This window comes from Hippocampus zosterae, chromosome 12 (genome assembly GCF_025434085.1).
Source record: "Hippocampus zosterae strain Florida chromosome 12, ASM2543408v3, whole genome shotgun sequence".
Classification (NCBI taxonomy): domain Eukaryota; kingdom Metazoa; phylum Chordata; class Actinopteri; order Syngnathiformes; family Syngnathidae; genus Hippocampus; species Hippocampus zosterae.
In genome coordinates this window covers 8496265-8510860 of record NC_067462.1, presented here as the reverse complement: position 1 = coordinate 8510860, position 14596 = coordinate 8496265, and the positions used below count along the sequence as shown (strand labels likewise).

The 14596-nt window shown below is 42.2% G+C and overlaps 1 protein-coding gene across 2 annotated transcripts in view; it reads left to right on the top strand.

Annotated features, from left to right (window-relative positions):
* The window catches only part of col4a2 (collagen, type IV, alpha 2), a 47029-nt gene that overhangs the window by 18779 nt on the left and 13654 nt on the right, over positions 1–14596 (top strand). For both annotated transcript variants that reach the window (XM_052082383.1, XM_052082382.1), the window contains exons 5-9: positions 13167–13301; positions 13364–13408; positions 13477–13593; positions 13671–13739; positions 13833–13868. In XM_052082383.1, the coding sequence (XP_051938343.1) occupies positions 13167–13301; positions 13364–13408; positions 13477–13593; positions 13671–13739; positions 13833–13868 (402 nt within the window). The remainder of the gene's footprint in view (positions 1–13166; positions 13302–13363; positions 13409–13476; positions 13594–13670; positions 13740–13832; positions 13869–14596) is intronic.

Genomic DNA, 14596 nt, shown 5'->3' with positions numbered 1-14596 from the left:
GTTAGCACGTTGTTAGCAAATGAACAAATGGCGATCAACACAATATCATGTAAACATTTGCTTGGGTTTCTCCCCCCCTCCTTTTTTTTTAAGGCCTTGCCAGATCTGAACTTGTTTCGAACACATTCTCCTTGTGCGCCACCCAAGACTTTTGCTTTGGGAAGATGACAGAAAACAAGATGTTTCCTCACAGATGTGCTCCTACCCCCCCTCTTTATCTTCGACATGCATCCATCTTCCCAAATCTCCATGGCAATGATGTTCATGCCAAATGCTTTGCAGCTGCTTCATTTGGCAAAGACTTGACTCAGCTGTGATGCTTGGATGCCTCCAACGGCTAAATGACAACTTGGAGACATACACTTCTCAATTGAGAAATTTCAGGATGAACCTCAAATGATAACTTTTTACAGGAGACCTTAATTTGACCTCATCCAAATATGTGAATGCAGTTGTCCACTTGTTTGCTATTTCAATTCTTTTTGCACAATATGCTGTTCGCTAACTAGGAGCGGAACGGCAGAATTCGCAACAGGCCATGAAAATTCCCAGAGAACTTTACTTCCGTGCCTTTCTGTGAGTCTTCCGGTGAACGTTCGTCAAATGACACTCTTAAGAACACCATGTTTGTAATGTCGCTCTGGTGAGGTCCTACCGATCAATTGTTAGATGCCATCTTGAACTCGTGATGTCAAAATGTGACCATCATCAGGGAGGGCCGTTGAATTCCCAATTCTAATTCAACCAGAAACATTGGATTGGTCGATTCATGCAAATGTAAATGCAAAGGTTTGTTTTGCATTTGAAGTAAATCCTGGAATGTCCCCAATGAGTAGTATACAGTGCAAGGGAATGAAACGGAAAGAGACCCTGAGAGGAAGACAAAAGACTGCCTTGGCAGGAATAAATATGCTACCATCGTAAATATTTGGCCACCCACTCCCTTGGCTGAGATCATCTTTAGAGGAATGCAGAAAAACATCTCATACTCCTCCATATTATTTGTTGTTACTCCACATTATCAGCCGTGTCGTGACGACCTAAAAGTGGAGTTGCAGTCTTTTGATAGGAACGCTTAAAAGGCGACTTTTTGATAAGAGGTCAAACGAGCTCGAAGGAAAAAAAGAAAAAAACAACCTCACACCAGTCAAAGCGAAACAAAAGGCAACCTCTGTGCTCAGCCCGAAAGCATGTTTCGCGCTTGAATGCCATCTTTTGTGTTGGCACTTTTGTGGATGATCTTCATTTCTCAGGCACTAAAAAAAAAAAAAAAAAAAAAAAAAGGCCGTATTTTTATATTGCTGTAGTGCTCGGAGAACAGTGACGCCTGTTTGCATGTGTCCTCCTTGATGAGGTTTGGGCATCATTGGATGTTCTACAGATGCCGGGGGAAATCTGTCTGGTCCATCCTGGGAAACACTGGCACAGCTGATGCTGGAGCAGGAAATGACACATGTCTCAGGAAGTGGAGCACAATGACAGACCACTGATCTTTTTTTTTTCTATATGGATGGCTTCTGCTTTTGTGGGAAAAAGATCGCCTGTGTTTTGTTTTTGGGGTTTTTTTGCCAGCAGCGTCTATAAATGGCAGAGATTTCCTTGTTCCATGAAAACAGGCTTGCGCCGACATTCAGATTCCATTGCCCATGAATATCGTGTACCTCCCTGGAATAATAGCCCAAAAAGGAATGTTAAGGTTTTCGCAAGGTTCAAAGACCTTTCGATTGTGTTTTCACCAAAAGGATGCAAGTCAGTTCTGTCCAAGGGCTCGCGACCACTTGGATAGGCCATACTTTATAGCTCCCGGGTGCGTAAGATCACGTCAGAACAATTTAAAACTTTCAAGCGTAAAGCAAACAGGATGCGCCGTTTTGTAGTTGGGCGAGTAACCCTTGAACTTAAACTCTGGATCACCTCCTGGATTGCTACAGACGGTCGCATCAGACGTCCATAGAAACAAATTAATTGAATCATAGCGCAACGTACCGATTCAAATACCAGTCACAGAAGATCCAAAAACAAAGTCTAGGGACCACTGCGTAAAAAAAAAAAAACCTTCACACATTAGCGCCACATCCCTGAACTGAATCTCTAACGGCTTCATTTATTCCCCTAAATCACTCATAACAAGGCCTGGCAAAGAGAACTCCCAACTGTTTGGCAGCGAACAAAAATGGTGGAGAGGGAAGTCCGAGTAGTGCAAACCGGATACTTTGTTGCTGGACTTGGATTAGCTCCATGATGGAATTAGACAGTAACAAGCTCTTCTTGTGTGAAATGATGACGTACCAGGATTAAGGACGGAATGAAGCACCATGGGCACATTTAAACAACAGGTGGGGGATTTGAAGAAATCTTTTCTCAAGATAGAAGAACCATGGACTGGCAAAGCGCTCTCTGCAGAATTGAACTGGAAATTGTACAAATAATAAAAGTGCCATATTCTAGAACAAGGCAACAAAATGTCGATTGTATTCAAACAGAAGTGCATAAGCCATAATTAGCCACGTGTGTTAATGTAGCAGTTGATTGAAGGAATAGAAACACCATGACAAGGAGTTCTGCGCTACAAGCTAGCATTAAGCTAGCAGGCTTTCGTTCGACAGAATTATATGATTCTGATGTAATAGCACTTTGTTGTTTAGAATATACAGTGTTTGATTCTCTTTTGTGGAACAGTATGTGTCCTTTTTGCAGTATACTTAAACAGGGAGTGACAAATCAAACATTTGAAGCGAGCAGGATTTAACATTTTTGTGTGTGTACGAGCGGAGTAGTTAAAGCGGGTTCTAAATAATCCTAAAAAAAAATGTTTTAATCCAATGACCTGTGTTTCAATAACTCAAAATGTATTTAAAGCATGTGGGAGAGGTAAAACCTTTTTCAAGTTATTTCTAGTGTCTCCAGCCAGTATCTTCAAACCACGACTCAACAATCAATTCCCCGCAATCAAGCATATTTGTGACGAAATGACTGAATTACCAACACAATCCCCAATTGAAAAGGCAAGAGTCCGACATAGGAAAATAGCCCCTTCACACTATTCATAGTCGCTTCGTTTTTATTGAAACCATGCAGCTTTCCAAGAAAAGACGAGCCCACATTGGCGAGCACAACAGACAAGAAATTGGAGACGTTTAGTCCAGACTGCCGATGACTCACGAGAAAAATGCAACAAGATCATAACAAAGAAATTTGAATCCTTATCTGGGAATATATATATATATATAAATGAAAATAGTCTTCCATTGTTTGGCACATGGTGCTCACCCAGCTGTGTGGCTAATGTAGAATGACTCACACCCACATTTCTAAGATGATAGGTACTGTTTTTGGATTTAGGGCAAAAACAGGTGTTTTGAAGCATGGCTCACTTTTTGATGCACATTCCGTTCCTCTTTTATTTGTGTTACTATTGCTATATTGAAGCAGCCAGGACAGAGACGAGGGCAAAAACTGCTTTGGTTACTACCACTGTTTAGGTCACAAATTGCCATTAGTGATGCCCGTGACAACAACAAAATGAAAGCTTTTGGAAATTATCTTTCAGATCCTCACTCAGGTGAAATCTTGCAAGCTATGACGCCTCGTGTGATGAATACCATAAATACTCAAACTGTCGTATGAAATCCAGGTTTTTGTGTGACTTTAGGGGCATATTTTTCCTGATCTTTGTGGAAATTTGCATTTGAAAGTCTAAGTCTAACGGACTTCCAATGAAGCAGAAACTTTCTGGAAGCATCCCGCGTGCTTTAATCTTTAGCCAGAACACACGGCAAAGACAAACAGTGTTAACAAAGACAAGGCGAAGACCCGACGGATTTTTGGTTTCCTGTTGTGCCAAGTGGGATTGCCGGCTTTTTAAGAAGAGTCGACCTCTGAACGGTGATTTATTTGGCAATGCAGACCTTTTGTGTCGTTCAACCAGACGTCTTTTTTAGGTTAAAGTTTCATGGGAGTAATGGTTTTTAATATGGCATCCACATGGGTCACACAGTGGAATGTACTAATGGAATGGAATAGCATCTGATTTATACACAGGAGTCAGGATATGTAACACTCTACCAAATCGCCCTTCGGGCAGGAGGACTAAGCGTGCGATGCCATATGTTCCCCATCAGGTGGTCTTGTGAAAGCCGCATCGAGGGGACGGGCGCACAGGAAACAATTAGCTCTCGTAAATATGTCCCTTTCCCTCCTGAACTCCATTTTTCTCAACGTTTACAAGAGCTGCCCTGAGTGATCGCGCTCGACATAAGGTCAGGGTCAAATGCGGCGAGGTATCCAATGACTGATTTGTAATCCTCCAACAAGGTGTTTCGTTCAAATTTAGTTTGGAATTGTAAACACACCTCGAGTTTGATTTTTTTTTTTTCTAATGACCAGTAAACGCACATATTTTTTGGGAGGGGTGGGTATTCACATTCGTCCTTGAAAGTTCTGAACTCCTGTTCCAATATGACAAATACTTTGAAAAAAAAAACACGTTGGTCAACAAAATAAAATAAAAACGAGAGGATTTATAAAAAAGATGCGCAACTGAAATGACATTGTACATTGATGAGACAAACACAAATGAACTGCTGCATAGTCATACCGAAAATGTATTTTGTTTTCACCTTTGTCATTTAATGTAAAACAAAGTCAAACAGTCATTCGGGGGGTTTTTTTGTCTTGCACTTCACAAAAGAACCCGTATAAAAATAAATAAATAACGCTAATAAAAACTCAAGGCGGCCCGGTAGTCCAGTGGTTAGCACGTCGGCTTCACAGTGCAGAGGTACCGGGTTCGATTCCAGCTCCGGCCTCCCTGTGTGGAGTTTGCATGTTCTCCCCGGGCCTGCGTGGGTTTTCTCCGGGTGCTCCGGTTTCCTCCCACATTCCAAAAAACATGCATGGCAGGCTGATTGAACACTCTGAATTGTCCCTAGGTGTGAGTGTGGGTGCGAATGGTTGTTTGTTTCTGTGTGCCCTGCGATTGGCTGGCAACCGATTCAGGGTGTCCCCCGCCTACTGCCCGAAGACAGCTGGGATAGGCTCCAGCACCCCCCCTTGTGAGCATGAAGAGGTTCAGAAGATGAATGAATGAATGAATGAATAAAAACTCAACTTTAAAAAGGTATTTTTGAAAAATATATTTTTTTTTTAACTCTAAAAATATTAAAGCTACGCTGTCCCTGAAAGGGTTGAAAAAAGCAAAAGCCAAATATGAAATAAAAACTAACGAAAAGGAAAAACCCAAAGCGATGACAATCTGCCTAGTGAAGAACCGATTGCCACGATTTACATCATGTGAAAATGTCAACAGTGTCGGAAGGGAGTTGCACTTCAGGCAGATACGATATCAAGAAGAGTCTGCGTTTAAATTTGAATTGCCAGGAAATTTAATGGACCGTTTTTCAGAATGCTGCTCACGACAAAAACGATATGTCAAGCCCTTTTGCGCTAGCCCGGGGTAAAGATTCCCCAATCCTTCAATGCAAGAGGTACGTAAAAACTCCCTAAATAGATTAGTGCGCCCCAAAGAATCAGTCACGACGTTACAATATAACAGTTGGAGTGAAAAGGCCACACACCCATGATGGATTACATGACACATAAACACAATCAGACATCGTGCAGACACACTATATCGACACGTTTAGGGCAACACCTCATTGGAGACGGCGCGCCATTATATATTTTTTCCCACGCGCCGACGCCGCAGCTGCGTCCTGTTTCGACACACGCGTGCTTTGGGCCCGCGGACGTCTCATTCCTCAGACCTGAGGCAAGAGCGCAGGTGTCCGGGCGTGGAGAAGCCTGGGAGGATAGCGGAAAGTCCGAGCAATTCTTGGATCTGCCCCTCGAGTCCAGTGCAGCCGCCATGGTCGGTAATTTGGACGCATGCGGGTACTTGGCTCAAATGAGAATTCTCATGCAAACAGGGCTCAAAGGAGCCAACTCTCGTCAGCGGGGATTGGTGAGAAACAAAACAAGGGACAAAAAGTCGGCACAGACTCCAAAAGTATGCGACCGCCTCTCAAATTTAGACTATCCAACGGGGTCATTGATGATTTGGTTCAACCGTGGTGGGGGGGGGGGGGGGGGGTTCATGGAGAAGCCCCGCACCCCCACCCCTGAAACAAACACACTCATATAGATATTCAAACATCATCTGCGGATGTTTATTTACCCTGTCTGAGTTTTCCTTGGGGCATTCGTTGCAGCCCCCCACCAGTGCTGAGCTGAGCCCTCATAGACATCGCGCAAACGGAGATCTTCAGGAAATGAGTTTACAAAAGTTCCATCCAATACAAACTTGTAAATGGGGTTGCGGATTTGTCGCAGGGGACTAAAATTCCTTCAGGAGAATTTTCTCCCTCAAGTTCAATTCTGCTCATTATGAGAATTTCTGCTTATGACTCTTCCACGTTCTCAAAAGGCTGCTAACCTTGTCAAAGGGGAAGTCAACTCCCGAAACATTCTTTACGGAAAAGTCTCATCCATTAGTCAAAACACGGCATTCTGATTAATATCGCATTTAAGGATACGAGTTGAGCGGCAAAATGCACCCGTTTTTAGCCATCTCACGGGGCGGCCATTTTGCTATTTTCTGTCCACTGAAAATGACATCACAGTGACTCAGGGCTCAAGTAACGAACAATCACGGCTTACGTGTTTTCTGAAGATAGATAGACAGATAAAAAAAAATCTAAAGTCATATAAAAATGTACAATATTAGCACCAAAGGAATTTGCATTTTGCAACTGTTGTAATCAAAACTGGAACACAGGATGTTCACGTTCGTCTTATCCCGGACCCGAAAACATTTTCGAAGAACTTGCCATCTTTAATCATTTTTGGCTTACTGGTATGTTAGAACCATGCACCCCTCCATTTCATTTCCGTATAGCTTCAAAATGATTTCTGCCACCTCTCACGGTATATTCCAAAATGGGGGTCGTGGTCACGGACAACGTTACACCAAAGGTCAGCAGGTTGGCGCAAGAGGTCAATTTTGCAAGTATCAAAAGAAGAGCTTAGTATTTTCTTTTTTTTCTTTCGTTAAAAAAAGATTATACAATGCCTATATCATCAATATATCATAATAACAACATTTAAAGTAACAGGTGAAAAATGTGCACGTGGTCAAGTGCGGTTTGTGAAATGCTGAATTGTACTAATTTTCGTTTCTCTTTTTTTTTTCTCAACTAAGCGTGCTTCCGGACAGTTGTTTATGGCTTCATTTTTTATTTCTCTCGGACGTCAGAGGTCGGAACGCAAGGCCGTGTATTTCCCATCCTGCTCTTATTGGGCCTGTCCCAAAACGTACACCCCGGGAGACAGTTCCCGAGCCCAGATGAAATTTACGGCGTCATACGGAGCGACTAATAGATGTGCAATTTAAGAATAGCAAAAAATGCAAACACAAAAGCACAAAAGAGGATTGGGGGGGCGGGGACAGTGTTTGGTCAGATTCTCAGAAGTTTCGCAGAAACTGCATGTCCACTTTGAGTTGTGTGAGTAATATGAGAAAGCTAATTACAGCCTAGATTGTACGTCTCGCTTTCTTTGCTGCCTCAAGAAGCACAACGTGACATCACCTTAGCAAACTTGAGCTACATCCTTTGCGATGGGAAGCATTATTCTCTTCAATACAACACTGGCGTGGAAACGGGAGTTCAGTACATTCAAGTAGAGATGTAGAGCAAAGTGCAATCAAACCGTACACGTGGGCGGAGTTCCTTTTCGGGGTATTTTGCTCGACCACACAGGTAGAATTGGGTGTTAACGGGGCGTTTGCGCCGTTGTGGGATGGAATCGTCTTTACCGAGTAATGCGTTGCTCAATATTATATTTCAGTCGTACGCGTTACGTTTCATCGAGTACGTTTTAGACCGCGTTTGGTTCCCTTCGAAACTGAGAAATGATGACAATCAACTTTAATTGACTCACCCACATTTTACACAGTTGAGAGCCTCATGAAAGGCGCTTATAAATAAAATGTATTATTATTATTATTATGTACTCCCGAGTGACGAGGTTTCGGTCCCCATTTTTCCATTTCAACAACCACAATACTATATCCGATTAATTTCTCAATCAAGAGTGAGCATTATTATCTTCGTGAAGTCAGCCTTTTTCAGACAGCTTTTGTCTTATCGGGTTTCAATAGGCAACATACGGGGGTCCCTAATGAAGTGGCTTGTTCAAGTACGTGTCGGACCACATGTCCTTTGCGCAGGTCTTTGGTATTTTCACATTCGGGTCAGAGGTTCCGTTTCTTTTCATCTATCGGCACTCTTGCGTTCAACTGAAGGACATTATTCCAAAAATGAAACCCTTGCCCCGCATGATTCCAGCTGCCCTATGTTCATCTTTGAAGGCGAAATAAGCGACGTCTTATCTGTTGCTGACTTCCCGAAGGACATTTTCAGTATCGGCGTCCCATCACTGCACACCTCAGCGTCATTGGCTGGTGTGTGTGCGTGTGTGTGTGTGTGTGTGTGTGTGTGTGTGTGTGTGTGTGTGTGTGTGTGTGTGTGTGTGTGTGTGTGTGTGTGGCATTTTATGCAGCAGTCCAAATGAGGTGAGAAGTGAATGGATAAAAAGCAGACGCCAGTTACCAGACCTTCCTGTGAAACTTGAGTTTTATTGCTCCGTTCAGATTGCTGTATGTTTTTTTTTTGTCTGTTGCTAAATGATGGTCTAATTGTGCAATCATTGTGTTTTGACAAAGCTTTTCTTTGTTGAATCAGGTGGGTTGCAGCCTGGGGAGATGGAAAACATGCAGGGAAGTGGCCCCCGAGGAACGGAGTTTGAGACCCCCCCCCCCCCCCCCACCCCTGTTGTAGTGTCACTCGTGATGCCACGGAGCTTTCATTGCCGACAGAATAGTTGTACAAGAGGAAATAGGAGAAGAACTTCAAATTCTTCCAATCTTGTCATTGTTCTAGTGGTGGATGACTTGTGAGTCTTGATGCCTGCAATCAGAATTATCGAGCAGCGTTTACGATTATCAGTCCTGACCGTTTTCTCAGCGGATTGGGAAGCACTGAGCACTCTTAAGGTCTTTGATGACTTCCATCGGAAAAGAGGAGAAGTGCTCCTTTGATCTGTGTCTTGACCCCGAATATTTTGGGTCAACTTCTAAGACGTTTGGAGGATTCAAATGTCGAGGTTATGCTCGACTGCCATGAACTTGTTTCGGTTCGGCGTTAGCGAGCACAGACGACAGCAGGATGTCGTCTATTTATTATCCGCTCTCATTGTCAAGTGATTGTCCCCCCCCCCTCCCCCCCTTGGCGTCCGAATGAGGGGAAGTAGACTTTGACGGCGATTTAGAAGGAGAGTTGAGGGAGAGGAAGGCAGGAAATGCTGGATGGAACCAGTGAGGGGCAGATAACAATGGTGAGCCGAGGCCGAAGAATGACGGAAACGAGGTGACAGCAGAGCGATTGGAAAGAATGTTCTTAAGTGAAGTCAGCTCCACGTGCGCCTTTCTTGTTGTCATCAAGACTTGAATTGACATTTTGCATTCACAATGGGCACTGCCATTGTTGTGTGAGCTCAAGTCCAAACTGTGGGAAATCACTTCCTCTCCATGCTTATTGGCAAACAGTCATTGATTGATTGGTTTTTGTAATGAAGTTGTTGTGAAGACAAACACAATCGAATGATAAAAGTCCAACTCACCCCATGTATTACTTTGTACTTTGACCGCAACAAAAGTCTCTATGAAATGACTAAAACTCACAAAATCTGATCTAAATCAGGGTTTTGATTGAATCGATAAATGCGTCCGAGTGGGGTGGGATGCATCACGCGTCATCTTGTGAAGGGACTTTTCCAACACAACAATAGGTAGGCACATCTGTTTCTTTACACATTGATCGCCCTCATAACGGTCTGATCCTAATCTTGCCAGGAATTTGCCCAGTTCTGATGTAGAAAAGGTTTAGCACATCTACACTCACATTTCATCCACTTTAGATAAAGATAAAACCAGATAAGAAGAATACAAATTTTACATGTTAAGTTAATTGAAGACTCGAAGTTGTCCCTAATGAGGCTATTTGGGTGGATGGATTTTCTGGCGACTTCCACAGATTTCTCCTTTAAATTGAGAGTCTGTGCATGACTTGGAATCCGTGTTGTTATGGCGCCCCCTAAAGACGGATTTTGGTTGAATTTCTTTGGGGAAAATAGTGTTGGTCTTGTCTGAACAGCTGCTCGGTCCAGATTGATGCGAGACAAAACACAAACATTCGAAATGCCGGGCAAAGACACAACTTCCCTTAACGCACACAAACAAACACACACGCACATATACAATAGAATTCAGTCATCTGAGTATTTTGTCATTTTTTTTAATATTGAAATGAAATCTGGGTGCAAATGTTTTTTTTTCCAAGCAAATTATTTAAAACTGTGTTCAGATTGGCATATCTATCGAGCTGTTACCTCACGCACTGACACACGCATGCCATGGGCAAAAGCCATAAGCGCCCCTAAGATGAATCAAACAGAAAAACGAAGTAGACAGAAAAGTTTGTGAAAGCAAATGACTGCCTACCTGAGCGGAGACGTGACACGGAGGCAAGGGACGCACTTTCGCATCGCGTTAATGATCCAAGCTCACGTTAACGGTTTTAAAATGCTTTTCCCGACACTGCAGATTCCCATTCTTTGCCAGTGTCCTCGCTGAATTGTAAATGAAACAAAATCTGAATGATAATAATCATATCAAGAAAAAAAATACAGCTCTGGGTTGAAGCTGCAATTCCATACTACTGACGCAAACAACTTCCGGTGATCGCGCCACCGTAGATTAAAGGTGACCTGTTTTGAAGTTGTTTTTTTTTTAATACTTTTCGTGAAAGTGAGACGAATAGGATGCTCAGGGTGCATAGTGTACCAACGTAAATATATAAAATATAAATAATATATAATATATATATATAATAATATTTATAAATATTCGGTACCCCTGCACCAAAGCATTGGCTGTGGCAGCACTGTGCTTTGGGTTATTTTACTTCAGCTTGAACTGTGGCCATTGTCACGGTGGAGGGATTCATAAACAATTTGAAATAGCAATCAGTGTGAGCACAAAACATTCAGGCTTCTACTAGATAACAAAATAATCCGAAAAAGATGAATAGAACATTTCAAGTTTTGTTGAGATTCACCAAATTCCCGACTCCTTTTTAATGCAAGTTTAAATATGTTTGATTCATTTTTGAACATAGCCATATCGAAATTATAAGCCGGTGTTTCCACTTGGGCAACAATATTGTCAGTTTATTCTGACTCATCGTCTTGAGAAGAAAGTCGTCGTTTTCAAATGTAGGCCGTAAAAGTAAAAATGTATTCGAACGTTATTAGAGTGATATCTAGAAGAAAGAAATAATCCCTAAATACAGGAATGATGTGCACAAGTCATAAACAAATATAAAGTGAAGATGGTGACAATCTGTGACACACACACACACACTGGGCTGGAGACCTGCTCATCAAGCCCCCAAACTATTTCTCCGTGGGTGTTTTTGTTGGTTCTCACAAGAACACGTTCAGGCCCCCTGACCTCAGCGGTCGTCGCTGGCTGACCTTTCGGAGTGTCAGACCAAACAAACAACGCCGTTTCCCATGATATCACCGACCACAAGTTTCGCAATCATTTGCAAAGTCATTCCTGTCTCCCGAGTCCAACACTTCAACCCACGTCTCAGACCAGCACCATCGCCGCCAGCAGAGACACAAAAAGAGGAATGTAAACAAGAATGTTGTTCTTTTTTTAATCTTTGTATATATCTTTCTTGACTTCGAATGGCTATTTTTGCTCTACAAACAACTCCTGTATGAGTGGCATGTGACTGCTGTAGTAACACAAGTTGGCCACTAGATGGATGTAAAGAGCTTTAAATGCTGAAAGAGCTCCACACGTGACGTCAGCTCTCAAAGTTGCTAAAACGAGTGATTGATTATTCTATCATTAATAAAATTATTCTGACTTCATTGAATTTGAAAAAAAAATACATGAAATAAAATTGTATGTATGGTTGAAAATCAATGAAAGACACATTCTTAGAGTTACAAAGCCCAAAATAGTTTTTTTAATACAATACCAGACTTTATCATTAAAAAAAAAACATTTGAATTAATGTTAGCTGAGTTAATTTAAATTAATATAACTTTTCTTTGAAATACCAATAAAATACATTTATCCCACAACCCCCAAATACAAAAAAATAAGTCAACAGTATTTATAGAGCACTTTCAAACAGCCATCGCTGCATACAAAGTGCTGTACATGGAGCGATTTAACATACACAATAAACAGTAAGACAAATCGGTAATAAAGGCGGTAGAAAGCACCAACAGTAAAATCAAGAACAAATCTAAGTCATGCTGAGTCGAACGCCAAAGAATACAAGTGAGTTTTGAGGAGGGCTTTAAAGATGGGCAGCGAGGAAACTTAAGGAACAGACTGTTGTATGAAAAATACCACTTAGTCAAGCCTTGCAAGATCACACGACTCACCGGAACATATTCTTTATCCTCAAATAATACTACTGCAGATTACTGAGTAACAGGCTGTCCAAATTCACAGGTTGGGTCCTCCGAAGGCCGCATTTTCGGCCGGATGGTGTCACTTCTGGCGCAACTCGACCACAAGTATCCAAATTCAAATTAAGCATATCCAAATTTGTCATAGTTTATGTTGTCCAGAGAGGTTGCTTGAAGAGGAGCCGTTGAAGGCTTCAAAGGACCCAGCCTGTCTTTGTAGAATTCGGAAAGCACGCGCGATTGAGTCGCGCTGAAATTATGTCATGCAGCCGAAAAATGCGGCCTTTGGAGAACGCATTCCTTGACTTTGGACACAGACACAACATTGTTGAGTGAAAGTCTTCTTCGTTTACCTGCATAGCTGTATTATATCGCCACCTGGTGGGCAAATCTCACACACAATTACTACGACTGTATACTGTATTACTACAGTATATGTTTTAAAATATTATAAACTGCTATTTCCTCTTTTTTTTGATTGTTTGTTTAAATTTAGCTGTCATTAAACTCAAAACAAACACTGAAAGATTTGACTATGTAATTCCAGTCTGTTCTAATCCTGGACATTGAAATGATTCATGCTTGTTTTTCCTTACTCTTTCCTTCAACATCAGGGTCAACATGGCCCCGTTGGTCCCCAAGGCATCACGGGACCCCCGGGGAGTCCAGGAGAACAAGGCATCCAAGGGCCAAAGGGGCACAAAGGTGACACTGGACGGCATGGCAACATTGGACCCAAAGGAAATATGGTAAATTGTTGATATATGTAATTTTTTTTACTCTTGTTTCATGCTAAATCATTTGTCCGCAGGGAATGAGAGGCGTACCTGGTTTCGCTGGAAATGATGGAATTCCCGTAAGTAACTTCTTTTGTGGACACATTTTAAAATAGAAACACATTGAATTGGTTATTCCTCTCTTTAGGGCCACCCAGGACAAGCGGGACCCAGGGGAAAGGCTGGTGCAGATGGCTGTAACGGGACAGCGGGCGATCCGGGCATCCCGGGTCAAATCGGCCGTAAAGGCGCACCTGGTTTTCCTGTAAGCGTCCTACAATAAGGTTTTGATAGTAACATGCAAGGTGTACTTTCAGTAGCTGATTTTGTGTTTCCTCTCAGGGACAAGTGGGCAGGAAGGGGGAGAAGGGCGACACCTTGGATGTGACCGTCCACATGCAGAGATTCAGGGTGAAGAATATATCACATGAAGCATTTGTTTGATGTTGACATTCCACCCACATTTTGCTGCAGCATATGAATATTTTGATCATCTCTCCACAGGGAGACGCGGGAACACCAGGAACCAATGGACTATTTGTAAGACACGATTGTTGGATTTGTATTCATGCATGACGATATTTCATATTTCATATATTATAGCAGGGAGTTTTAAATTCGAAAATGTCAAGCAAGATTTGAATACTACCCAGGCCGCCAGTGTCCTGACCAAAACCACACATTCATACCGGAGTCCGACTGTAACACTGAATTTTAGCAGTTTGACATTTTATCATCGGAATTTACAAAAGGCAGATGAACATGTTCGACGCTGTTGAGTGGGAATTTTACTAATTTCGTGGGGCTTCTGAATCCTCATCTGCCTGAGAGCCCTTCGCTCTGCTTTTGCCATTCTTATGCCCAGCTAAAAAAAAAAAAAACAAGGTGAACGCTAAGATTTCCTTTGGTAGAAATTCCAGCATAGTTTCAGCAAAGTTCCTGAAGCCCAAGCTGGTCAGCACACGGCTGCTGAAGTGTGCCCACGACACGTGTATCCATAAGTCTCTGCACAAATGATTAATATCTAATCGGTCACTCCTTTTGCCCCTAATTGGTTGTTTTTCCTTGGTTACAGTGGTTTCTTAAAAAATCATATTAGATAGAACCAAAGTGGGCTGATTTTGTTGACATCATTACACGAATGACTTTATGAGTGTATTTGATACCCAATTGATAGATATGAGTGTCGTGTTATATAGATACTAAGAAATCGATACACCATCCTTACTAGCTAGCTAGCTAGATATGTAGACAAACAGGAAGATAAC